Source organism: Crocuta crocuta, unplaced genomic scaffold (assembly GCF_008692635.1).
Source record: "Crocuta crocuta isolate KB4526 unplaced genomic scaffold, BGI_CrCroc_1.0 scaffold364, whole genome shotgun sequence".
Classification (NCBI taxonomy): domain Eukaryota; kingdom Metazoa; phylum Chordata; class Mammalia; order Carnivora; family Hyaenidae; genus Crocuta; species Crocuta crocuta.
In genome coordinates, this window is record NW_027532603.1 from 577,170 (window position 1) to 602,171 (window position 25,002).

General features: G+C 48.5%; 2 protein-coding genes across 4 annotated transcripts in view; one reads left to right on the top strand and one right to left on the bottom strand.

Annotated features, from left to right (window-relative positions):
* Nucleotides 1-9,400, top strand: part of RAP1A (RAP1A, member of RAS oncogene family) — a 75,210-nt gene extending 65,810 nt beyond the window's left edge. For all 3 annotated transcript variants that reach the window (XM_077780155.1, XM_077780156.1, XM_077780157.1), the window contains exons 6-8: nucleotides 1,124-1,267; nucleotides 6,057-6,172; nucleotides 8,704-9,400. In XM_077780155.1, the coding sequence (XP_077636281.1) occupies nucleotides 1,124-1,267; nucleotides 6,057-6,143 (231 nt within the window). In that variant the 3' untranslated portion in view covers nucleotides 6,144-6,172; nucleotides 8,704-9,400. The remainder of the gene's footprint in view (nucleotides 1-1,123; nucleotides 1,268-6,056; nucleotides 6,173-8,703) is intronic.
* Nucleotides 9,401-19,563: 10,163 nt separating this feature from the next.
* The window catches only part of INKA2 (inka box actin regulator 2), a 13,138-nt gene continuing 7,699 nt past the window's right edge, over nucleotides 19,564-25,002 (bottom strand). The window contains exon 2 of the mRNA XM_077780176.1: nucleotides 19,564-22,888. Coding sequence (XP_077636302.1) covers nucleotides 22,064-22,888 — 825 coding nt within the window. The 3' untranslated portion in view covers nucleotides 19,564-22,063. The remainder of the gene's footprint in view (nucleotides 22,889-25,002) is intronic.

The window sequence follows — 25,002 nt, forward strand, 5'->3', positions numbered from 1 at the left end:
TATTTGATGAATAGTGTCATTGGTGCTGTGTCTTTTTACAAAGATGAAATATATACTTTACATGTTTACCTCGGTTTTGAATACAGAGAGTTCCTTTTCAGTTGTATAAATTGGGATATAAAATTTCATTTGTACCTTTCTTTCTGTTGTTTTCACGAGTTCTCTCTCATTATTGATGGGAACATAGGCATCTGCTCGGGACCTCAGCTCTGGGTCACACTGTGGGCAGAAGGGGTTTCTACCGTATGACTCATTACCAACTGTAACCTAATGAATAGTTCTTGTCCTTGCCATGACTTGTGTTTTCATAGGCAATTACATGCAAATCACTGGCCTCTGGTAATGTGAATCTTTTCATTCCGTGTAGTACCTGAAAAAGAGGGAGCTGCAGGTGTGTAGCATGTTTCACCTGACTTGTGATGATTTCCTGTTTTGGGCACAAGATCCACATGTGCCTTCAATCCTTCCTTGGGTGTGGTGTCCATCACCTCACAGGTGACTTTGTTCTGTGGACACCTTTTATCTGAGGATGTTACACAGTTTGTTAGCGACTTGTTTAATTGAAGTACGGACAGCCTTTCTGGCATGGGGACAAAGGGAAAGCATAGCTGCTTCGTGGCTCTGTTTTTATTGTCATTCCTTTTTTAACATCTCACCCAAAGTGGTCTTCAAGTCTAGATGTCAAATACAGAAGTAGAACCCGTCGCCCAGTTGGTCTCGCCTCCTCTTCTGGTACTCATTGGACCTATAAGGTGAAGTGCTTAGACCATGCTTAGGGCCAGTGAAGACATTCTTCGCTGTATTGCAGGAGCTGCCTTTCCCTTCCGATTTTTGTACTTGGAATTCAGCTATTCGCAGTGGTCCACATGACCCTGTTGTGATTATATCCTTAAAATCATTTAGCAGATGAGTATGGTAGGATCTCTTCCATATTTTTTGTCTCTTCTCCCTCCATATACTTCTTCCCCTCAATAGGCATACAGTACATAGAATTTTCTCAACTACTTGGTGAAGCTTATGGTTCTAACTAATCCATTCTAATGGGTGACAGGTCATTGCTTACTTATAAAGAGGCTCAGTAACAAGTATGCCATGCTCATATTGTTCTTTTTCCTTCCCACAGGTTCCAATGATTTTGGTTGGCAATAAATGTGACCTGGAAGATGAGCGAGTAGTTGGCAAAGAACAGGGTCAGAATTTAGCAAGACAGTGGTGTAACTGTGCCTTTTTAGAATCTTCTGCAAAGTCAAAGATCAACGTTAATGAGGTAACCTACATCTGCTAGGCAGCACAAACAAGTGCCTTTTTAGTTACCTTTCTTTTAAGTTAACTGCCAAAACCAAGTTTTTTGAAGAAAAAATTTTGTTCTAAGCAGTCTTGATTCTGTCAGTGTGCACAGAACTCTAGGTAATTGCTAGAAATGATATTCCCTTACTTGCATAAATCACTTTGATGGCTGTAATGAGGACACTCAGGTTTACCTTATTGGCATAGAGAAAGTTTAAGTTCCACAATGTGTCTAAAGTTCCGCTAAGTTTCTGAATGATATGCCAGAAGGTGGTAGGTGAGAAGTGTCCTGTCACCTGTGTATTGTAACAGTTATCTATGCACGTGTGTGTGAAGAGGTTGTAAAGTCAAGTAGGAAAATACAGAAATCAAAATAGTTATTGAACATATTGACTTAGGTTATACAGAAAGCTATTACCTCGTGGTTATCACAGAATTTGGTGTTTTGAGTCCTGCTTTTCTTTGGTTTCTGACTCAAAAGGAGGAATCTGGGAGCGTGGACATGGAACTGAAATGCACCCAGTCACTGAGGCCTGATACAGCAGGTGCCCAAGGCTTTTTTCATCCACGACGTAAGCTCCCCACTATCTTGAGAACATAACTGTGACAGGAATGCTTAACAAGTGCACCTGCCTGCCGTGCCCTCCCGGATCCCTGAAAGATCAGCACAGGTCCACCTACCCCCTCACCCCCACCTGACCAAAATTTAAGAGATTGTCTTTGCTTTTGTTTTAACCTAAGCTTTTTTGGGAAAAAAACCCAAAAAACAAACAAACAAAAAAACCCAGAGTAGGCCTCTCTCTTCCCCGGTGGTGTGCAGAAGTCTTCACTTGCCAGTTTGCTGGCCCTTCGTGGCCCCACAGGCAGGCAGGCGGAAATCAGCCCCCTTACATGGAGGTGAGAGTTGAGAGTGCATTAGGTTATCGGCATCCTAGGGTTTGCTGTTCCTCTCTGGCTTTTGGCTTGGTATGTCACTTCCTTGACATAATATTTTAGTTACGGACTATTGTCTGAGGTTTTTAAAAAATATTTATTTATTTTGAGAGTGAGAGTGCAAGCCCCTGTTTGCACTGAAACGGGCTCTGCGCTGACAGCACAGAGCTCAATGAGGGGCCCAAACTCCTGCACCGTGAGATCATGACCTGAGCTGAAGTGGGACACTCAGCCGACTGAGCCACCCAGGCGCCCTACTGTTTTCTGAATTTTAAAATGACCAAGTTACTCTAAACATCTGACAGGCAGAAAAATTAAGCTTGCTGCAAATCCTCTGTTTTCAGATAACCAAGAATGCCAAAGCTTGCCCTTGTAGGTAGAACCAGCTTTTGTAAGTGCATAAGAATGGATAAATACCGCGTATTCAGCCACTACTTACTGTGCACCTGTGTGTCTGGCAGTGTTGTCAGGCCCTGGGGCAGTAGTCATCCCGACACTGGTCCTGCCCTCACGTTCACCTCCGAGCCGGGAGCAAGCCTCCTGAGAGCCTCAACTGTCGTTTCTTTCTCACTGCCAAGTAGATGAAAGGAAGTATGATATGCTTTTAGCTTCAACGTTCTCTGTTGTGGAATTACAGTTTCACAGATGTTATTTTGAAAACTGTGGCTCATAAAATTTTAAGTTTTAGTGCAGTCTTTTCTCAAAAAAAAAAAAACAAACACTTTGAGATAAAAAGCATGAAGATTGATGCAGGAGCTTGGCACCAGTAGAGCAGGGTCACCATCTGCCGGGATCTGGCTCCTTGCTGTCCCCGTTCTCGCGCTGGCTCACTGGCACCTCCCCACCAAGTTCCTGGGGCTCGGCTGGGGCTGGGGCTGGGTTGGGCCAGGGTCCAGTGAGCACAGTGGATGGGAGGTGTTCCGTACCTGTTAAGCGTTCCGCGTGTGGGAACTCCCATGCCGCGTTCGGCATCTCTCTGGGTGCAAGTTTCCAGGCCAGCAGAGCTCCTTGTTCCGGGCGGTCTTGTTCCAGCCAGCCCTTGACGTGAGGGGTTATTAGACAAAAGTGGAAGCAGTAGAACAAAATGGAATACCTCAGCTATTTTAAGGATCTTTAGTCTTTTGAGGAACATACACATTTTATGCTAGAGTATAATGTTTTGAATTTCTTTTAATGTTCCTTTCTTTATAGCCTGATAATCCAGCTACAGAGTTCCTTTGATAGTTAACAGTTCCTCCAACAGCTAATGCTTTGTAAATACGTGTGTGATTTCTGTTGGACTCAAACATTTGAAATCACACAGAGACATACTGCTTGGCCCAGTAGCCCTCTAGTTCTCTGATACCCACTTCAGAATATATGTATGTTTTAAACTCTGATCCACACCACATTTGCTGTGTTCTGGAACTGAGACATAGCAGTACCAGAATCACGTCAGCCTTAATCAAGAATTAATTGTTCTTTGCTGAGGCTGGAATAGTGGAATCAAGACATCCCAACTGAGTAACGGCAGAGGGTTTGAGAAACTCTTCTGTGCTCCTTTTAGATTTTTCTGCAGTTCAGAGAGACGGAGAAGAACCTAGGCCGAGGACTCTGAGCAAATTTAGCCAAATACTTACTATGGTTCGAACTCGCCTTCATCACATAGCCAGCGGGGGCTGTGGGGTGGCCAGTGTTTGCAAAGAAGTTGTTGAGGCCGTTATTACAGAAGGAATTAGTGTGGTACCAGATACCCAAGACTGGCTGGAATGAACAAGTGTGTGCTTTTGATTCTTTGAATATCTTAGTTTATCCCCTTGTTTATTTTTTATTTTATAGCTTCTGCGTTGAGACTAGGGAACAAATGAGAACGCATTCGTGGCTTTTGCATATTAGGTTCTTAAAGGGTCCAGGCTGCTGTTTTGTTCATAAATCCTGTGTTTTCAACTTTCTTAGAAATGAGAGAATAGAGAGTTAAATGGTTTGAAGAAGATGGGAGTGGGGAGGATAGAAGAGAAAGAAAAAAATATAAACAAATCACTTATAGCTTTGGGATAAATCACTCAGTGGTGGCTCTTTTTTTTTCTTTTTAACAATGAATTTAGTCTTCTCATCTGAGGGCCATTTAAAAAAGTAAACCGAAGTTGTTTTATCTGAGTACCACCTTAAAGAAATGGAAACCAGTGATTATTTTTAAAATAATAATTTAAAAAATATTTTTAAATTTTTAAAACTTACTGAAAGTATGTAAGAACGATAAGAATTTCTGTTTACTGTTCCTCCAGATTCACCAGTTAACATTTGTCAGTGTTTGCATATCACACTCCGTTACTCCTAAATATGTTAGCATATGTACCCTGAGGTCAAAGATGTTTTCTTACACAACCACGACACAATTATTAAAATCAAGAACTGTGTGTGGTGTTATTCACACAGTTTGTGTTTAGTGTATATTCAGATTGTGTCATTTGTTCCTTTAATGCCCCTAAAAGCTAGGACCTTTTGATACACTTCTACAAAGCACAGCTTATTACAAATTGGTAATAATGAGGAGCTTCTGCGGTATTTGCTTCTATACCAGGTCATTAGTGAGTATTTGCATTTCATAGCAAAGAACCACATTCAGCTGATCTATTTAATTGTTCCAACACTTTAGCATACTTAGCACTGTGCAGCATATAAATACATCGGAATTAAAATAGTCTGCTTCTGTGAAATAAGTACTATTGTATTTTTTGTCTTTTGATGCCTTGCAGTTTTCATCCAAAATGAATCCAAAAGATGTATTAATAGAGATGTATTAATGAAGATGTATTTGTCACTTCAAATTGTGGTCACACACTCTCTCTCTTTTTCATTCACTTCAACCAAAATTAACATCACCAAAAAGCGGCAAACAAAATCCATGTGCTTTTTCACATGTGATACCCTGAGAGGAACACGGTATCTCTTTTGTCCTGTTACAGCCCCAAATATAACCTGAGTCTAATCATGAGGAAACATCAGGCAAACCCAAACTGAAATTCTCAAAAGTTATTAGCCATTGGTTTTCAGAAATAACAGCCTCATGAAAGATGAAGGCTGGAGAACTGGCCCAGATTTTAAAAGATTAAAATGACCTGCAGTATGTGGTCCTAGATGAATCTCTTCAGGGCGGTGGGGAGAAGGAATTACGGTAGAAGACATCACTGGGGTAACTGACAGGGTTGGGATCTGCAGTGTGGATGGTACAGAATAACGTGTCCGTGCTTAAATGTAGCAAACATGACGACCCACACGGCTGTGTCAGAATATCCTTGTTTTTAGGAGATCCATCCTCACCCATTTAGGGCCCCACTGTATGCAGACTACTCCCAAACGGCGTAGAAAATATGAGAGAATACGTCTAGAGAGAAATGGCAAAAGTACACGTGACAAAATGTTACTGATTAGTACATGTGGGTAAAGAATATACACCAGTCCTGGGTATTATTCTTGCAACTTAGTGTAAGTTTGAAGATTATTCAACATAAAATAGATGTGAAGATTCAAGTTAGCATTATCTATTCCCTTAATAATTCTGTTTTGAAGCATAGAAGATTCCATGAAGAATTTAACTTCACTACCGTATTTCTAACCACTAATGTTTTTCTTAGGTTGATATTGAGTATCTTAGAGCACGTGTATTTCCCTTGTAAATTGGGGAGTCCTGCTTTACCCCGAGAGTCACCTGGGGCTTCTAAGAAACCTGCCATTGAAAACAAAGCAGCAAAACAGAGATCCGAGAGCAAAATAACATTTACCAGGACCAGGACTGTTTTGTGGAGCAAGATCTCGAATGTTTGTTGAGTAAGACTTTTTCTCTTGTTTTTATTTAGATATTTTATGACCTGGTCAGACAGATAAATAGAAAAACACCAGTGGAAAAGAAGAAGCCTAAAAAGAAATCATGTCTGCTGCTTTAGACCCACTGTAAGCAGCAGCTCTGAGCCAGGTAAGGGACCAAAAGCAGAACGGATGCCTTTCTCATGCGCATATTTTGGGCTTTCCCCAGCCCCAGCCCCAGCCACTTCCTGTTCCTGCTGGTAGGGTATTTCCAGGCTTCTGTAGCTTGTCAACAGGACCGATAGCTTGCAGGTCTCTGCATCTGTTGATAATTTGTCTTTCTGCCCATGAGATGGTAAGCTGTCTGAGGGCACGGACCATGTGTGTTTTGTTCACCACTGTGTCCCCAGTGCCAGGTGCAGAATGGGTCTTCAGAAAATAGTGTTTGAGTGAATAGAATGCCATCCAGGGTCACTCCTACACTCATGCTACAGATTGCTTAAGTGCACATTTGATGAATTATTTCAAAGTGAACACCCCCGTGTGTATCAATAACAGTCATTCCTACCCAGTGTAACCCCTGCCCTGATTCTTAACGTCATAGTTAGTTTTGCCTCTCTTTGAATTTAACGTTAAGAAAAGTCTTAATGTCTGTCTACTTTTACTAGAAATATGTTTTCGAGAATTATCCTTGCTGCATATGGCAGTACTTCATTTTTATCGCGTGACTCTACTAGCCGTGTACTTATATATTCTGCTCTTAATAGACATTTGGGTTCTTTTCAAGAACCAATTATGGGTAGTTCTGTGCATTCTTGCAGGAGTCTTTATTCACATGTGCATCATTTTTGTTTGGTGTATGTCTAGGAAGGAAATGGCGAGGCTAATACTGTACAACCGATAGCTTTTGTAGATACTACTGAAAAGGTTTTCAAAGTAGTTGTACCAGTTTACATGCCTACTAGCAGTTTATGAATTCCGTATCCTCCCCAAATTCGATAGTCTTTTAACTCAAGCCATTCCACTAGATATGTGGTAGTATGTTTTGGTAGTTATTTCTTAATAGGTATAGTTTGACTTCTTTGAAATGTTTTGTCTGTAGGCTTCTAAGTAGTAGTTGACTTTAAGTACCACTTAAGTTTCCATTAAGTGAACCCATTGGAGAGAAATTAGTGGCCGCATTGAAGCTGCCTGTCAAGTGAAAAGTCAGGCCTGTGAGGCCATTTGTTTGTTTTTCTCTAGTTATTTATATTAAATCCCCTGAACAGTTTCTGCTTTGTTTTCATGAACTCTGTAAACTATACCGTAAAAGAATCTTGTCATGAAGTGGATTTATGATGTAATTTAGTGCTGGTTATGTGCCTGTTACTAATTTTGTCGGGTTAGAGGAAAGTCTCCTCTTCCCACTTGAGAGTTGGTTACACTGTTTTGTGAGTCTCTTGGGTCCATTGAGTAGATTACCTCTTCCAGAGCGCCAGATTCACTAATATGTGCTTCCTTAGAGACTTGGATGAGCCTCTCTCCAGGGAAACAACTGGGTAATTGTACCCCCTTCTTAAATGAAGGTAGAGGGAAATGGGTGGAAAGGAGGGAACAGCAGGGGGTTGCCTCTGGTACTTGGATTTGGGAAAGATCCCTTCTGGTCAGATGTTTGCCTTAGGCTTTCAGTGAAACCTTGATTCAATAACCATAAATCATTATCTCCTTGAAGGTGATTATTTTAGAATTTGCTGGTGTGTGTATTTGGGTAAGGGTACACAGGACTCCGGTTCCTGTTCTCATCTGTGTTGTTTAACTCCTCTAGGGGTCCGTCTCGTTGATGCCATTACTTTAGCTGACTCTAGTTTTAATTTCCAATTCTCAGAAAATGTCTTTTAGCTTATATTTAAAGGAAGAGGTGCCATCTCCTGGCCTACTGTGAAAATTCATTCATATATTGTGTTTTACCTTAGAGGAGAGAAATCTTGGCCCAGATCTAGAAACACGACTTTCATCCTGGTTGCATAAATTCTTAGGCTTTGATTGATATGCGGTTCAGCTTAACAGTATATTTAATAAGTCACCTGAGGTCTCTGGATGTTTGAGAATACCAAATAAGTCATTTATTTAGTGATCAGAATACTTCGCAGAGCAAAGAAATTACAGAGTGATTATAGACTGGAAGTGCCATGTTGATCCCATTTATTTAATTTTTTAAAATGTTTTTATTTTTTATTTCTGAGAGAGACAGAGAGAGACAGAGACAGACAGCATGAGCAGGGGAGGGTCAGAGAGAGAGGGAGATACAGAATCTGAAGCAGGCTCCAGGCTCTGAGCTAGCTGTCAGCACAGAGCCCGACGCGGGGCTCGAACCCACGAACTGGGAGATCATGACCTGAGCCAAAGTCGAATGCTTAACCGACTGAGCCACCCAGGCACCCATGATCCCATTTAAAAAGTACCAAGATAGGGGGGAAATTTAAATTCCTCTCTACAGACAAGACTATCAGATTGTGAAAGTAATAAAACTATTTTTTAAACATTTTTAAAGGGAGTTGAAAATAGCCCTGTTACTGTAGCTCTTTAGTATAATATGTCAAGTAACAATCAGCCAAAATCTGTTTCTTTGTATATATTATTAAAAATCTGCTTGTTCAATACCATTTTCTGACCTCAAGAGATTAACTTCATATACATACATATATATATTCAATGTTCTAGATTACAGGAATGAAGAACTGTTGCCTGATTGGGAAGTGCCAGCATTCCAGACTTCAAAAATTAAATCTGATGAAGAGGCTTCTCCTGTTTTATATATTATGTGAAGAATTTAAATCTTGTATTGGTTTGCACAAATTCCCTGGAGAAAAAAAATTGCTCTGTGTATATCTCTTGGAAAATAAGACAATAGTATTTCTCCTTTGCAATAGCAGTTATAACAGATGTGAAAATAAATATACTTGACTCTAATATGATTATACAAAAGAGCATGGATGCATTTCAAATGTTAGATATTGCTACTATAATCAGATGATTTCATATTGACCTTTTTATCATGATTCCTCCCTGTCAAGCACTAAAAAGTTGAACCATTATACTTTATATCTGTAATGATATAGATTATGAAATCTCCCCTCAAACTCATTGCAGCAGATAACTTTTTGAGTCATTGACTTCATTTTATATTTAAAAAATTACAAAATATCATTCTGTCATTATATTCTAATTAAAATTGTTTGTGCATAATGCTTTGGAAAAATGGGTCTTTTATAGGAAAAAAAACCTGGGATAACTGATTTCTATGGCTTTCAAAGCTAAAATATATAATATACTAAACCAACTCTAATATTGCTTCTTGTGTTTTACTGTCAGATTAAATTACAGCTTTTATGGATGATTAAATTTTAGTACATTTTCATTTGGTTTGTGTGTTTTTGTTATTGTTTGTAGATTTAAGACTTTTCTTTTATAACGGCCACGTTGTTTTCAGTGCGGCTGTAGCTCCTTTCTGCCCAGTAGCTGCACATCACTTGGCTTCAGACCCCTAAGTAATTGCTGATTTCTCTAAGGACAGACATCACACTTTCTGTTGCACATGTATTAATTCCTACTCTGCAGCAAACTATGTCAGACCACATAGAATAGTTTTGTATATTCTCTCTTGATCTTAAAGATTGTATCTTATTGAATAAAATATCCCACTGTGTATTATTTTTATATGTAAAAATAAGTTTAATACTGTATCGGGGTTAACTTTACTATTTCAGATCTTCCACAGCTTGTAATCTCATCAAGGGAATCCTTTTGTCACTGTTAATTTGTTGGGTAGAAACCCACCAATGAAATGTTATGTAAACATGTTCAAGTTTGCTTTATAATAGATTGAAGAACTTGAAAGAGGTGGGAAAAAGTGAAAAAGCATATAAAGAATGTGTCAGTTTGCTTCTGCTTTGACTATATAGGAGGTAGTATAGTAGTCCTAGAATGGAAACAGTTGCTACAGTTAAAATTTCAGCTGGCCATCTAGTGGTGCTTTTCTTTTCCTTCCCTGTTTTTTCTGTCTTCACAACGGTGGCGCTTAATGAGGACGTGGAGGTAGGGCAACCGCCTCTGACTGCCCCGCTCTCCACATAGGGGGAGCGCAGCGGCTCGCGTGGGCCCAGGGAGTGCTGGCAAAGGAAGGAAACAAGCCTAGGAAAGCCTGTGCCTCGTCCCTGAATACTGAGGTGGGGGGACGAGTCCTAGAAAGTCTACATCACTGCTCAGGGATCTAAACACCGTCTCGTTGCATCAAGGCATGAAGTAGTGTTCATGCCTCTCTGTGACTTTCCAGGAATGGGTCAGTCCATCGGCTACTAAGTCGAGATTTAAGAATAAGATCTCAAATGTAAGCTCTGGCCAACCTGAGAAAATGTTAAAATGTTGTAAAAAAAAATTTCTTTGGAATTGTATTCTTTCGAGTTTCTAATAAATTTAGTTAACTGGTACTTGCTACTGATCCAGTTACACATATGTCTGGGATTGAGGGGCCAAAAATCAAATGAAAGCAATAAATTAAAAATAAGTGAAGTGTTAGGGCCAGTCTGTCCAGGTCAAGGTGGCAGGTGTCCAGGTCCTCGAGAGTCTTTCTGCTTAAAAACTCACCTCTGACTTAAAATCGTAGACAGACATCTCACACATAAGGAAAACTTGCTAAATATTACTTGTTCCATAGATCGTGTGGTTATTTGCCAGATAAATTAGAGCTCATTAAGAAGAACTCCCAAGCTACAGTCTGCTTGCTCCTTTGTGACCTCTTCTACAGTCCACTTGGGATGAAGTAAGACGCGTGGAGAAACACGGCCTGGGGGCCCACGGCAGCGCTGAGCAGGGCCTGCCCAAATCTGAGGTGCAGCACCGGCACCGGGCGCCCTGCTGAGCGAGGAGGGGGACCTCCCTTCGGGAATCCGGAAGGGAGCTGAGTGTGCTTCTCTGTTGTTCCTGGGTAGACCCTGCAGTCTTGGTTCCAGAGGGGAGGGGGCCTGAAGAGGAGATGTACTTGGTGTATGTTACATAGCCCAAGAATCACAAAGTCCTCAAGGAAAGTCTGTATGAATCTCCTACGATAAAGATCTAAGAATTGACGTGCTCGTATTTGTGACTCGCCTAAGCATGATGACTTTGGTCATATGAGTAACATATCACTTAAAGGAGGCCTGACGTCACAGTTGATAGCCCCCCGCTACCGCCACCAAAGCACGAAATGACTTTAATGGCTTTCTGGTGCTCCCCCCCCAAACAATCTAGGTTTTGAAACAAACAGTAAACACATCATCTATAATCTTACCCTCCACCAGGGGGAGCTTCAGTATCAGTTAATCCTTTTACAAGCCTTGAATGAACAGTATGAATTCATATCCGTCTGTTCTTATAAATAAACACTGCTTGCTTCACAAAGAGGCATAAAGGCCTTTCCTCAAGAATTTGCAATCTACTGGGCAGGGGAGAGAAATGAGAAATTTGTCAAAGATATGAAAATACTGTCATTTATTAAACCGTGGTCACATTCTCTTAGGCATGTTGGGAGAAATATGGGTGTTGGCATGTTATTCTCTTTCCCCTACAACTTTGAAATAGTTTCTCTTTGGCATCTTGATCTGCCATCCTAACCCGCCACCTTTTACTCAGTGAAAGAGTCTGTTTCTTTGAAGTTAGAATGTGCTTGGGAAAAGTTAATCCTTGGGAAGGTGCTGATCTTTATTTTATTATCACCATTATTTAAGACAGGCTCCTGGTCGGGAACTGTTTTTCTCCACATATGAACATCTTCATTGGACCTGTCCAATTTCAATATTTTGCCTCATTTTCCTTATCAGGTACACTTACACTTGTCAGTTCATATCAGTTCATTTCTTTTTAGGACTGAGGGACAGAAAGATTACCCCAGTAGTTTCCTTGGGAAGCAATAACAGTAGAATGTTAGAAGACATAAAATATGCTCTTATAAATTATGTGCGTGTTGTGAAACCAAAGTGTGAAGGCATTGTCAGGTATTTGGGGGGAGGAGAATAGCTTGTAAAATAACTTTTTGTTTTATTTGGGTCTTGTACTTATTTAAGGTGCTACATAAATGTGTATTAAAATAGTCCCTCTTGACTCAGCTCCAAAGTGAAAAGGGCAGAGTGGTTTGGGTGCCTGGCCAGGATCTGGAAAAAGCCCATCTTGTGCAGGGAAGGAAATGAATGCGAGCTTTGAGGTAGTCCAACCACCAAACTTTTAGCGTTTCTATTCCCAAAAAATGTAAAAAATGCAAGTTGTTCTTGAAAATGTAGTACAGACACTACATTGAATATGAATTTTTTTTACTGCCATTTTATCTTGGGTTTGCTGAATGCGCAGTCCATTCATTTAATGCCGTGTCTCACTTAAATATTCTTGTTGAGAACCAGCTGGAGACTTTGAACTGGGTGCTTGGTTCTGTTTTCTGGAAAGGCAACATGGATTCTGTTTTGCAGGCATTAAGAGCTTTAAAAGGGACTTGGGGGAATGGGTTCTTTCGTTCTTTCACTTTTTAAGAAGAAGCCTCCTGTGGCTTGGGGCCCAAGGTGTGACATACATTTCCTGCTAATTGCTTCTCTTAAGAAGCATGGGCTTGGCTGTTCCTCTTGAGGAAAAACCTTAATAAACCTTCCCATTTTACCAGTTATGTGACTCTTGTTTTGAGCTGTCGTTTTCGGTGTGTGTGTGTGTGTGTGTGTGTGTGTGTGTGTGTGTGTTGTTGTTGTTGTTAAAGCTTAACCCTGTGAAAGTTCCTGTGCTTGCTTCTAACCATGTAAAATTCTTGTAGGGCGTATAAAGCAGATGATCATTATGCACCTATCAGCAAATATTGATAGTGCTCCGACTGTATACCAGGTACAGATCTGCATGTTGGGGACACAGCAGTGAATGATTCAAAACAGTCTCTTCGCTCCAGGAGTCTGGCAGGAGACAAAAGACTCTGTGTGTGTGTGTGTGTGTGTGTGTGTGTGTGTGTGTGTGTGTGTGTGTGTGTGTGAGAGAGAGAGAGATGCTGAGTGCTATGGAGAGGAGTTAAAAGGGTAGGAGTGCTGGGCAGAGAGAATGTGGTGGGGGGGTCAAAGGTTTATACGCTTGCTGAAGTTGCTGTGTACATAAATATTTGAAATGTGCAGCCCACGCAACTGCCTGGGGGAAAGAATGGCTTTCCGTGCGTTGGGAAGCGTCTGCAGATGTCATGAGGTGGACATGTGCTACATGTGGGAGTACTGGCGACATGGCTGGAGCGGGGTACCCGTGCAGGGGAAGCGGCAGTGGGATTGGGTAGGGGGCACGTTTCCTTCAGCCTGGGGTGCGCGGGGTCCACGGAGGGATTTCAGCAAAGGGCGTAGGGAAGTGATGTGACTCAGCCTGTCATCAGGACACTCTGGTCGCTGAGCTGAGACTACCTGTGAAGGGGCAAGTGTGGGAGCAGAGAGACCAATTAGGAGAGAAAGTGGAGCCGCCGGGACTTGGGGACACGAGTGTGAGAGGAAGAGGATGATGCCAACGTTTTTGGCTGATAATCGAGATAATCGAGATAGTGAAGATTGTGGCAGGAGCAGGTTTGGGAGTTCTACTTTGGACACACTACGTGTTAGGAGCGGGTCACATTCCAGGGTGGCACTGTAGGCCGTTGGAGCTGAGGGGACGAGGTCTGGACAGGAGATTCACGGCGAATGTTCAAGAGCCCGGAGCTGAGCAGCGTCACTAGCATTGACTGGAGATAGAGAAGAGTCCAGGGACTCCATCATGAGGTTCGGAGATGAAGAGGACTTAGCAAAGGAGAATATGAAGTCACTGGTGACCTTGATGGGCCCACAGTGGAGCAGTAGGGGGCAGGGCTGGAGCGGCACGGGAGAAAACGGGAAGAAAGTCATTGGAGACCTCCAGTGGGGACTGCCCTGTTACGGCGGTTGAAACTGGTTGAAACTGGGCACGTTGGCGAGCTAATGGGAGTGGTCCCCTGAGGAGGAAAGCTGTGTAGGCTACAGGGACAGAAGAGCAGGCAAGTAAAGGGGCCGAGCCAGACAGAAGAGCGGGCAGGCATGGCGGCGGGAGGAAAGACAGGGGGCCTACAAACCGGTAGGTCACAAACAGCTGACAAAAAGCACCACGAAGAAGTGTCCTACAAAGTAGTAGGAGACCGAAGGGACTGTTGCTTTCTGTTCTGGGTGAGCTGCTGTGCTTCGGGGAGGGGAGTGTGAATTAAGCCTTTAAGGGGAGACTTTCAACAGGTGAGCGTGGGGAAGTGTCACAGGCAGATTTGCAGAACATGGGAGCAAAGAGTTACCTCGTTTCAGTTGGCGTTAATGTGGAAATAAGGGGCTGGGGGGTAGATGGGGGCCATGTTGTGGCAAGCCTCGAAGGGAGAAGGTGGCCGTCTAGTAGGGCAAGCTAGAAAAATCGGGCCTGCCGTCCATTCAGGTGCCACCGAGAAGGTGGGGACGGGCAAATTTCAGACGTGATCTGGACAAGAACTCTGTGTTGCAAGAGTGACTCCCCCTGGACTAATGGTCTTTTCAGTCTTGTTTCTCACTTCATTTTCCCCCTTTTTCTAATGGTCTGAGTCATGTGGTTGTGATCATTTGCAAACAAAAGCTCAGTTTATTTTTTTAATGTTTTTATTTGTTTTGAGAGTGAGCGAGCAGGGGAGGGGCAGAGAGAGAGGGAAACAGAATCCGAAGCAGGCTCCAGGCTCTGAGCCATCAGCACAGAGCCTGATACGGGGCTCGAACTCACAGACTGGGAGATCATGACCTGAGCCGAAGTCGAACGCTTAACCGACTGAGCCAACCAGGTCCCCCTACTTTTTAAAAATTGTTTGATTTTGAGAGAGTGCTCATAGGGAAGGGGCAGAGAGAAAGGAAGACAGAGGATCCGAGGCAGGCTCAGCACTGACTGCAGAACCCCTGACACGGGGCTCAAACCCACAAACTGAGATCATGACCTGAGCCGAAGTCGGACGCTTAGCCAATGGAACCTCTCAGATTCCCCAAAACCTCAGTTTAGAAGAGAACCAGTATTCGTACTTGGGCGCACAAAGCTAGTAGAGAGGACTGAAGAGAAAGGTCTCCTTTGTTCCTCTGCCTTACCTGACCTGATTCTGCTCCCCTCAGACCCTTCGGCACCTCGTGGGCATGCAGTCACCCTCAGTTCCATCCTCACCCCCTCCCGAGTTTTCCTCTTCCTACTATTCCTCCACAGTGTGAGACCATCTCTGGCCCCCAGGCCTCTCCTGGCATCTGCGTCTGCATCCGCCAGAGTGATTGACAAGTCTAGCGAGGGAGCTCTTTTCCTCAGTTCAGTGCTGTTGGGGACCTTCCCGACCACGATCCCGTCATCCAGGCCCTCCCTTGTGTGTGAGGGGAAGGGCCCAGGCCACACTGTACCCTCCCCCACTCCCATCCACCTTGCCCCTCGCGTCCCCAGGGTCCCTGGTTGAAAGGGTTGGGGGATTTGAAGGGGCCACCAGAATTAAGTGGACACTAAGCCTGCAGCCCTCCCAGGTGGGCAAACAGGACGTGGATTGTGGGCCACGCACTGGGCCCTGCCTGCCCTTCCTGGGAGGGGATGTGTTTAATGGAGAAGCCGAAAGAAGACATCCGATCCCCACACTCCCAGTGGGGTCCTGAAGCCCAGGCCAGAAGATTTGGCATTCCTGGGGCCCTTGAAATCTCTGCTGGAGAGCCTAACCCCTTGTTTTCTGGGATATAAATGGACTTCTCTTAACAGATGCTCAGGACCTCAGACCAGGGACTCAAACACCTGCCCAAGTCAGTCTGGCCCCGCGATAAGGAGCAGGCTCCCTAGGCTGGTTCTGCGGGGCCTGCGCTGTGGCCTGTGCACATCACGGGCTTCGAGTGAGAGCCTGCAGGCCTTCAGGGCCTGAGTCCCTATAGGGAGTTCGGGTGCTGCACTTAGTCCTTCTGGAAGAATCTGTTGCTCTTTTTTTTTTTTTTTTTTAACCTTTTTACAACAAATCTATGCCTGAGACCCTCCCCTTTCCCACCACTTCTACACAAATGACTCCCAGTGCTGCCCTGTGGGCCGCTCAGCCCCTGGGACACAATGCCTGGAGTGTGGCCAGTAGTGGCGCTGGAGGTAGGGAAGCCTGAACACCCAACTCTCCACTTCCTTCCCCACCGCCCCGCCCTGACTGAGCCTCCGTAATCACAATGGAGGAAGGAGAATCCGGTAGACTCCATGTCCCCAGGAGGGGTGGGGGGCTCTGGCAGCACAACTCCTTGGGTAGAGTACATCTGGGGCCAGATGTCGTTGCCAAATGGACAGCGACAATGGGGGAGAGGGAGTGGGCAGAAAGGGAGACAGTTTGGAGGCGGAGGTAAAAGCAGGGTCCTCTGAAATGGGAATTGGGACCCATTTGGGACTGAGCAGGCCCATGAGGGAAGCGGCCGTGGTGGACATCCGAAGGGCCGGAGCTCTGGCACTGAGGCCCCCAGCCAGCCTGCGTGAGAACAAAATTGGCCTGGGCAGCTGGCATGCAGAAGCCAAAGCCACAGGTGGGCACAGAGGGCATTGCACAACAGCTCGGGGCGGGGCCAGCTGAGTGGCTGATGGGGCCTTGACCGCTGGCCTTGCTGACACTGGGGGCCGAGCTCAGCTGAGGGCTGCGCTTGGTGCTGGAGCTACAGAAATGAGTATTGAATACTTGGTAATGAGTACTAGGTGCTCACAGTCTAGAGGGGAAGATGAACATGCGCAAGGGCGATTTAAAAGGAGTTCCCGTGGTTGGGTATGCAGGCGCAGGTGAGGGCCCTGGAGAGGGCTTCCCAGAGGAGGCGCTCTTTGAACTGCAGTGGAAGCAGAGTAAAAAGGCAGTCCGAGGCCGTGGGGCACCTGGCTCTCGGAGAACAGCCAGTGCAGGGAGCCACCACAGCGCGCTCAGTAGTAGCACAGGGCCCCTGGAGGATGGAGCAGGGGAGGAGCAGTGTCCTAGTCCTAGTGTGCAAGTCCACGTCCACTGGGGTCTCATTGGGCAGGGCTGGGCCTCCACACACCCAGGCAAGTCAGGCCAGGTGAGGATGAGGTCACAGTACCTTGAAGACAGTCAGGAGGCACTAAGGAAAGGGGGCAGAAGGGGAGGCACAGGAGGAATGGGAAAGCAGCCGAGGGGGTGACGGCCCAGCCAGAAACAAGGAAACAGGACTTGACTCTGCCCTGGGAAGGGGGGACACCTTCCCCCTACCAGCAGTGCCCCTGAAGACTGAACCACCCCTCCCTGGCCACTTGGAGGTGGATGGCGGGGGGGGGGGTGCTGCTTATAGCAAGAGGGGCCAGGAAGACAGCCCAGGCCGCAGCTGGGTCGCGGGCAGGAGGGGCTGGAGGTGCAGAACAGGCCAGAGGTCACTTGTGGCCATGATTGCTAGGCCCTGGAGTGGGGCGGTCCTCTTGAGTGTCATGCCCAGAGGGGCATCTTTCGAGAGAATGGATTCTGTGGACTGGAAGCCAGCGAGGGCAGCAGCTGTGGCCCGAGGCCTTAGTATACAGAGTTGGAGGCACCCAGGACCGGGCCAGAGGCAGCAAAAGGGGTAAGTGTCACGGTCCCCCCTGACCCCTGTCCGCTTATTATTGCCCAAGCACTGTGTTGAGAGGTGCTTCCTCAGAGTCCTTTCTCTGACCAGGACACCAAGATGCCTTCAGAGAGACCTGGGGGGCAGGGACACCAGAAGGGGAGGGAGACAGAGGGTGTAAAGCTTGGTTAAAAAAAAAAAGAAGGAAAAGAAAATAGTACCAAGGGGATGACTGCAGTCTGGGGTCCTGATCCTGCCCTGTCCCCCAGGCTGGCTAGGCCCTTCCTCCAGCCCCTGACACCTCTTGTGAGGGGCAGGGTGCCTCCTGCCCCATCCAAGGGGGGGGTGGAGTGCCACCAGCAACTTTAGGCCATTAGTCCCCAGGGTGACTGAGGGGAGGGGCGGGGGTGAAGTGAGGGCTTGGCAGAGACTAGTGACCATGGCCTTAGGGAACAGAGCAGATCAGAGCTGGAATATTCTGAAAGCCATCAGAACTTGGCTCATTCAGCTCTCCAGTCCGTGCCAGGAATGTGAGGGCCTGCGGGTTGAGTGTGAGGGACAGCTGGGTACAGGAGGGGGTGGCGGCGTTCCCTAGGGCGTGGGGTCCTCAAGCAGCCCCTCCATCCTCCTCCCTCCACACGTCACCCTCCATGAGAAAGTGTAAATTGTTCGCCATTTGGCAAGTCACAGCCCACCTGGGTAATATTTGTACACCACACAAAAACATTGTGCATTGTCTTCCCTACAATAGGGAAACCTATTGTCTGATCCTTGCTACAGTCCTGTGAGGTAGGAAGGCCAGTATACATTTTCTTAACAGAAGAGGAAACCGAGCCTCCATGAAAGTTTTTTTGTCATTGTTGTTTTTTTTTCTGTCTTAGCATTGTTGCTTGGGGACATGTGGCCAGAGCCTGGACTTAAGGTCAGGTGGTCCGGCACAGAGCTGCTGCCATGTTCTAGACGGGCACACTATGTCCTTTAGATCTCCAGCAGGTTTGCATTATCCCCGTGTCATAGACAAGAAAAACGAGGCTCAGAGAGGTCAAGCTAACATGCTTAAGCTGACAGGGGCAGAAATCCTGCTTGACTCCAAATCCATTGCTCATGCCGCGGTACTGGCACAAGTGCCTTAACTACTCTGGGTCGGGGAGTGACCTGAGGTACACTGAAAGCTGGAGACAGGCCCCTGCTTCCCAAAGGCTCAAGCTGGGCTTTTGCTTTTAGGGAGACCCTGTAGGAAATGCTGTGACTTGGGAAAGACAAGGATGTCCCCACCCCCACGGGGAGCAAGGGGGATGTAGTGGGGACAGAGCCAAACCAGGTCTCTATTCTTCTGGGCAAGTGTGGGTTCAGATCTCAACCTGGGTGCAGGGGAAGTTCTTGGGGTGTGGCCCTCTGCCCTCTGGGAGAGAGGGGTCCCGGATCTGAAGGGTTGGAAAGAGAAAAGGAAGGAGGGCGATCAGGCAGGCCCAGTAAGGAATCTTCTAGCTCCTGTTTATGGTCAGGGAACATCTGGAGACACACTGACCACAGAGAAGCAGGTGGGGCCCCGAGCAGATGCCTGGGTCAATCAGGCCCCCCCCCCCCCCGTACCTGCCAGGGAAGTGGGCCAGGTGTGAGGTGGGGCCCCAAGCCAGGGAGGGCATTAAATGAGCTTCCAGCTTATTTGCATGTCCTAATTAACCATAAAATGAGCCCCAGGGGCAGAATTAAGCTGTCAGTTTCCCTCTGCTTACTTCTACTACCTCCTCCTCCTCTTCCCTCTGCTCCCCACCCCTACACTTTCCTCTATCGCTTAGGCCCCAGACATTCCCATTCACCTGTCCCATCAGCTTCAGTGAAATATAGTCTCCATCCTATCACAACGAAAGCCCAGAAAAGGAGGGAAAAGAAAAAATTAGCGGTGGGGGGTTGTAAATGAATTGGCTGCAGTCTTTCATTAGCAAAGCATGCCCAGGGATAAGGGCATTACACCAGGCCTCGTCAAGACCAGAGCAAAATTCCCCCACCGGACAATAAGCATTCCATTTATTATCCATGCGTGGATGGTATGGGGAGGACAGGTTTCGTTGTTGTTCCTCTTGATCTGGCTTCGGAGCAGATACGGACGCTCCCTGGGGTAGCGTGACCAGCACAAAGCCGGAAGTCTGTCCGGACCGATTCAATCCCAGCTCCGCGGCGGTGACCTGGGGCACATTGCTGGACTTCCCTGAGCCCCTCCATGCAGAGTAAGAGTAGCAACAGCCACTTCCAGAGCGAGGCGAGAAGGGAGCATGAACGCAAAGATGGCAGTGCCCCGGGCCTGGCAATTGTGTTGGCAGCAAATGTCACTCCTAATTGTTTTGTTCTGGCCGAGTTCAAATGAGTTCATTCCCTGGGATCCCTTCTGGCTAACCGATGGGTGAAGAGTTGTTTCTTCTTGCTGAACACGGTGAGCCAGGGACCCGGTCCTCTTCCTTGCTGGTTATAGTTCCTGTCCCGATGCTGGGCCTTTAGATGTTCATAAAATTTTGTTGGCTTGGGTCTGGATTGTTATGACGGGTCCACAAAACAGATGAGTCGCAGATGAATGGCCAGGAGAGGACTGGGTTTCCTATGGAATCATTCCGGACTGGGAGCTGGTGACTTCAGCACACAGTGGGAGGAAACCTCACACGCGCGCGTGTGCGCAGGCGCACGCACACACACACACACACACACACACACACATACACATTCAGAACACGCACGCACAGCACCACCTCCACCAAGGCAGCCACAGCCAATAGGCCTTCCCGCAGGACTGAAATATCAAAGTTTGCGGGGAGGCAGAAAGGATGGGCAGAGCTTGCTCCTCCAGAAAGGGCTGCCTCAACTGGCCAACCCCAGGAGAGTAAGAAAGGCCGTTTTGCAGCCGGACAATCCTGTTTCAAACCCCGGTTCTTCCATTAGCCAGAAGCCTAATCTGGGCAGCCTGGATGCCCCCCTAAGAGCTTCCATTAATTTACTGAGAAGACAGTAATTTCTAGGGTCCTTCTGAAGTTCGAAAGGCAAGTTGTGCGCACTGCCTGGCAGATAGCGAGCGCTCAAGAAAATAAATAAAATTAGCACCTTGCCCCTTGTAGCTTCCTCCGACAAAAACGTCTACCATTTGACTACGTGGGGGTCTGAGAGCGATCCTACCCGCCCCCCAACTCCCGCTGTGCTGCTGCCATGCTAAGTCTCCTCTTCCACCTCGGTCTCCAAGGGTCCAGGATGCAGAAAGAACCTTTCTTGTTATTTTTCTTCTCCAATTTGTTAATGCGCCGAGGGCGGGAAGGCGGCTTGCTTCTAATTGCAGCTGTCACCACCCGCCCCCCATTCCCCCCCCCCCAATCAGGCGGAGAGGAGCTTAGTCGGGAGGGGGGAGGGGAGGCGAGGAGGAGTGCCTCCTGGGTGGGCCAGCCCAAACAGGGGCCCACATTGTCTTTTCCCAGGCAGCGGAGGTTCCCTGCGGGCGTGGGCGGGCCGGCAGCTCCCCAGGGGGCGCCGGAGGCCACGTGCGCCGCCCCAGGAAAGCTCTAGGCGCCTCTGGAAGGGAGCGGAGCTGCCGCCCTTCCCCAGCCGGTGCCTTCCCCGCCGCCGCCGGATCGTGGGGTGGAGTTGGGAATCTAAAAATCAGTGCTTATTTCTAACGCGCCCACCTTGGCCTCGATGGTGAACGCCCGTGTGCCTGCGTCCTGGAGGGCGGGGGCTTCAGGGCTGGAGGCGGGGTGCTGGGTTAGGAGCTCGTGGGCCAGGGCCCAGCGGCCGCCCTTCTGCCAGCCCTGCGCCCAGACAATGGGGATAAACCGCCTTACGTGCTTACTCAAAAGTAGATAACGGATATGGGATGTGAAAAGGCTTTCAAACTTTAAAGTGCTATACAGGTATCTTTCCTGTGCTTCTGAAAAGACATACTTTGCTCTCAAGTACTCCTTATACTCACAATCCTTATTCGGCCCATGTCCCAGGACCCAGGTATGGGCTGAAATCTTGAAGGCCAACAGGGAGAGTGGGGGTGGGGGGGGTGTCCTCTCTGCGGATCCCAGTCCCAGGAGGGGCGGGGGTTCATGCCTGTGCCTGGAGCAGTGCTTTGCCAGCAAAGCCAGGGGTTATAAGGCGGGGCACAAGAGTCAAGCTCTTTACTGGGGGCCTCTCTAGGGCAACCTGAGGCCCCAGGGCCCCAATCCATACAGAATGTTCAGCTGAGGTCTTTGGGGGCAGTGAAGGAATGTCAGAATTTCCTGGTCTCCTCCCCCATGCCCCTTGTCACCTGTAGCCCCTAGGGGAGCACCACTCTCTCAAGCGCTTCCTTTTGGTCAGGGAAGCCTCACCTCCCCACCAGCCCGCCCCCACCAGTCTCTACCAACCACACTCCTGTCTGTCCTACTCCAGACATTCTGGCTTCTTCTCCCTCCATCCTGGGAAAAAGGAACTCAGAGTTAGGCTTCTGAAAGCCATAGCACCCGCCCCCATCCTTTTGGGTCCAGTCAACTTTCTGTCTCTAGGATTCAGACCCAGACAGCTGTGTTAATATCAAAGCCAGAGGGTGAGAGTTCCAGGGCCTTGGGGCAGCTTGTGGAAGGACTCTCTCCCCTTCTGGGCTCTGCAGCGCTTGGGAAGGGGAAGTGCCCGGAGCCCTTGGAATGGCTCCGCTTCTTGGCCTTGTGTGAGCGGTTGGCTCTGGGCTCCGAGACTGTGGGTGTCACCCAGCCTGGTTTCTCCTTCAGCAGCCTGTCTCGGTCGGGCCGCACGCTGCGCAAGAACTTCCTAAAGATGTTTGCTGTGAGGGCAAACCTGCGGCCCAGCTCCCGGGACTGGCCCTTCTCCCCTTTGGGCTCCCCTGCCTCCCCCTTCTCCCCGCCCTTCTCTAGTTCCGGCAGATCCAGCCAGTTGCCCACCAGGTCCGCGAACACGTTGTCACCCAGGACCAGCGGCTGTCGATTCCGGCCCCGGGACATCAGTGTGGAGGTCCAGTCTTCCGGTTCTGGTGCTGGCCCCTGCTGGGCACAGCTTTGGCGCTCTGGTAGCTGCGCTCTGGGCAGGGGGGCCAGATCCCTCCCACAGACACTCCTGCGGGACGGAAGCTTCGTGCCAAGAGAAGGTTGGGTGGAGGAGGAGCAGGCCGCCGGGCTGGCGGGGACCAGGCCACCCCCCCATGGCAGGGGCCTGTGCTGCGCCTGGGGGCTTTCGGGACAGCCTGGGGCAGGACTGCCCCCGGAGATCTCCAGCTGTTCCAGTGCTGCCTGCACCTGAAGAAGCTTCAGTTCTTGCAGCGCGCCCATCATGCAGTTCATCTGATCCTGCAAGCCATCACCCACTTCCTTCATGGACATCTGCAAGGGAGAGAGAAACTCATAGGCCAGTGGGCCATGGGGGCTGGCCAAGTGCTGCCCCTCACTGGCCCTGAACCTAGACGCCCCTCCCCGCCCTTACACCTCCGGGGGCACTCCAGCCTGCCAATGACCCGCCTCCGCAAGGCCCAGTGCAGTGCAGATCAGAGCTGGGAGGGGAGGAACCTTGACACTGACACAGCCACATGAAGGAGATAATACTAACGACAGTTAACGGTGCTAAGGCAGGTGCTATCCTCAGCGACATATGTGCAAATATAGACACACATGTAAATTAGCCCACGGTTAATCTCGCCCACTCGTCTATGAGGTGGTGACTGGTACTAGATGAGGGGACGGAGGCGCGTGAGTAACTTGCTCAAGATGATCTAGATACAAGAGGGTGCACGAAATGGTGGTGGTCGTCTTCGCGTTTTTACAAGGTGCTGCGCCCTCTTCTTCTCGAGCCTCCCTGAGACAGACGATGACGGTGACGATGGCCATGATAAGAACAGTTGGTGCACGTTTGCTATGCGCTCTAGGCACATCACCTCTTATGATCTTTATATGAGGTTAAAGAATCCTATGAGGTTGCTAGTATTGCTCTCATTTTAGTGAGTTAACCATGGTGGGGGTGAAGTAACTTGCCTAAGGTTACCTGGCCCATATTGCTGGGTCTCAAACACAGCACACCTCGCTCCAAAGGCTAAATACCAAGCACTGCCTGCCTCGAGGTGGCTGGACAGGGGAGCTGGGCTTTAAGGCTCCTCGGCCCTCCCCAGGGCAGTGGAGGAGCATGGAGGACATGAGGGCAAGACAGGGAGCTCAGATTCCCGAAGGAAAAGGCTAGGCCTGGGGCTTCCTTTCACTGCTGTGCACATCTGGCGGAGATGAGACATGGAGGCCCGGGAGCTGCTATCTGCACAAGTTCTTCCCGGCCCTTCTCTGCCTTCCAAACACCTGTCCCCCTCTCAGCGGCGCTTACACTTGGCTCCGGTGCTCTTCCTGCCTTCTCAGCCCAACTGGCTCCACCGCTCTGGCCAAGAGTGGGGACCCTGGGGGCCAGCCTCCCCCCCCCAGCCCCCTTGTGGGTGTCGAAGGCGCATGTCCCAGGTGCCAGCTGGAAGGGGCTGAGAGGCTGGCTTGGGTGAGGGCCGAGTCTGGGGGCCGGGCAGGGGATGCGTGGCCTGATAACATTCACAGCCAAAGCGGCCCTGGCCCCGCCAGCTCCCTCCCCAGATCTGCTCGTGTTACAACAGCAAAACCTCGCGTGAGGGGACCATCTGTTTCTTAAGCCCCCCAGAGACCCGCAGGGATCATCTTACCGCCCAGCCTGCTCCTGATGCACAGAGCAAAGCCCACGGNTGGCAGCTGACCCTCTGAGGCTTTGCGGTCAAACCTTCCCCTGGCACCCCCGACCCTGGCGGGGGCAGGGCTCCAGGCAGGGCTCTCCTGGGCCAGCAGCACTCACCACCCAGAGGACTGACTGTCCCTGAAGGCAAGGAGGCCTTTGCAGAGCGGGGGTGGGGGGACCAGGGAAGCGGGCTCCATTGGAGTGGCAGCTGTGGCTGCAGGAGACACAGCCTGTGAGGTGGCTGCGCTGCTGATGGCCCCTTGCCCTGACCTCTTCGGCTTCCAGCCTCCTGAGCCCTTCCTTCTGGAGGCGTTTCAGCTGTGGCTGGGAAGACCCAGGGCAGAATCAGAGGAGGCCCTAAGCCTGGCACCAGCCTCCTCAGGGTCCCTTCCTGCAAGCTGGTCTCTGACTTCCCTTTTTCTGCCCCTTTCCACGGCACCCAACCTGGATGTCAGAGTCCCGTTTGGCTTTTTTTCTCCCCTACCCTGTTCCTCTGTTCCTGTTCCCAGAGGTCTCACATCTGCTTTTCCATCCCCTGGAATGCAGAACCCTCCTTGAAGGCCTTCCGGCCACCAGCTCCATCTTCCCAACACACTCCTGTGATTATGTCACTTGCCACTTGCAAGCATGTCACTGTTCCCATATGCACACCCCATGCTGTTGTCAGAATGCCATCAGTGACCACCCCCCGCCAAGTGCTCTTGTCTACAGTGCTACTTCTGTACATGGCTCAGAGAGGCCCCCCCCACCCCCCCCCCCCCCC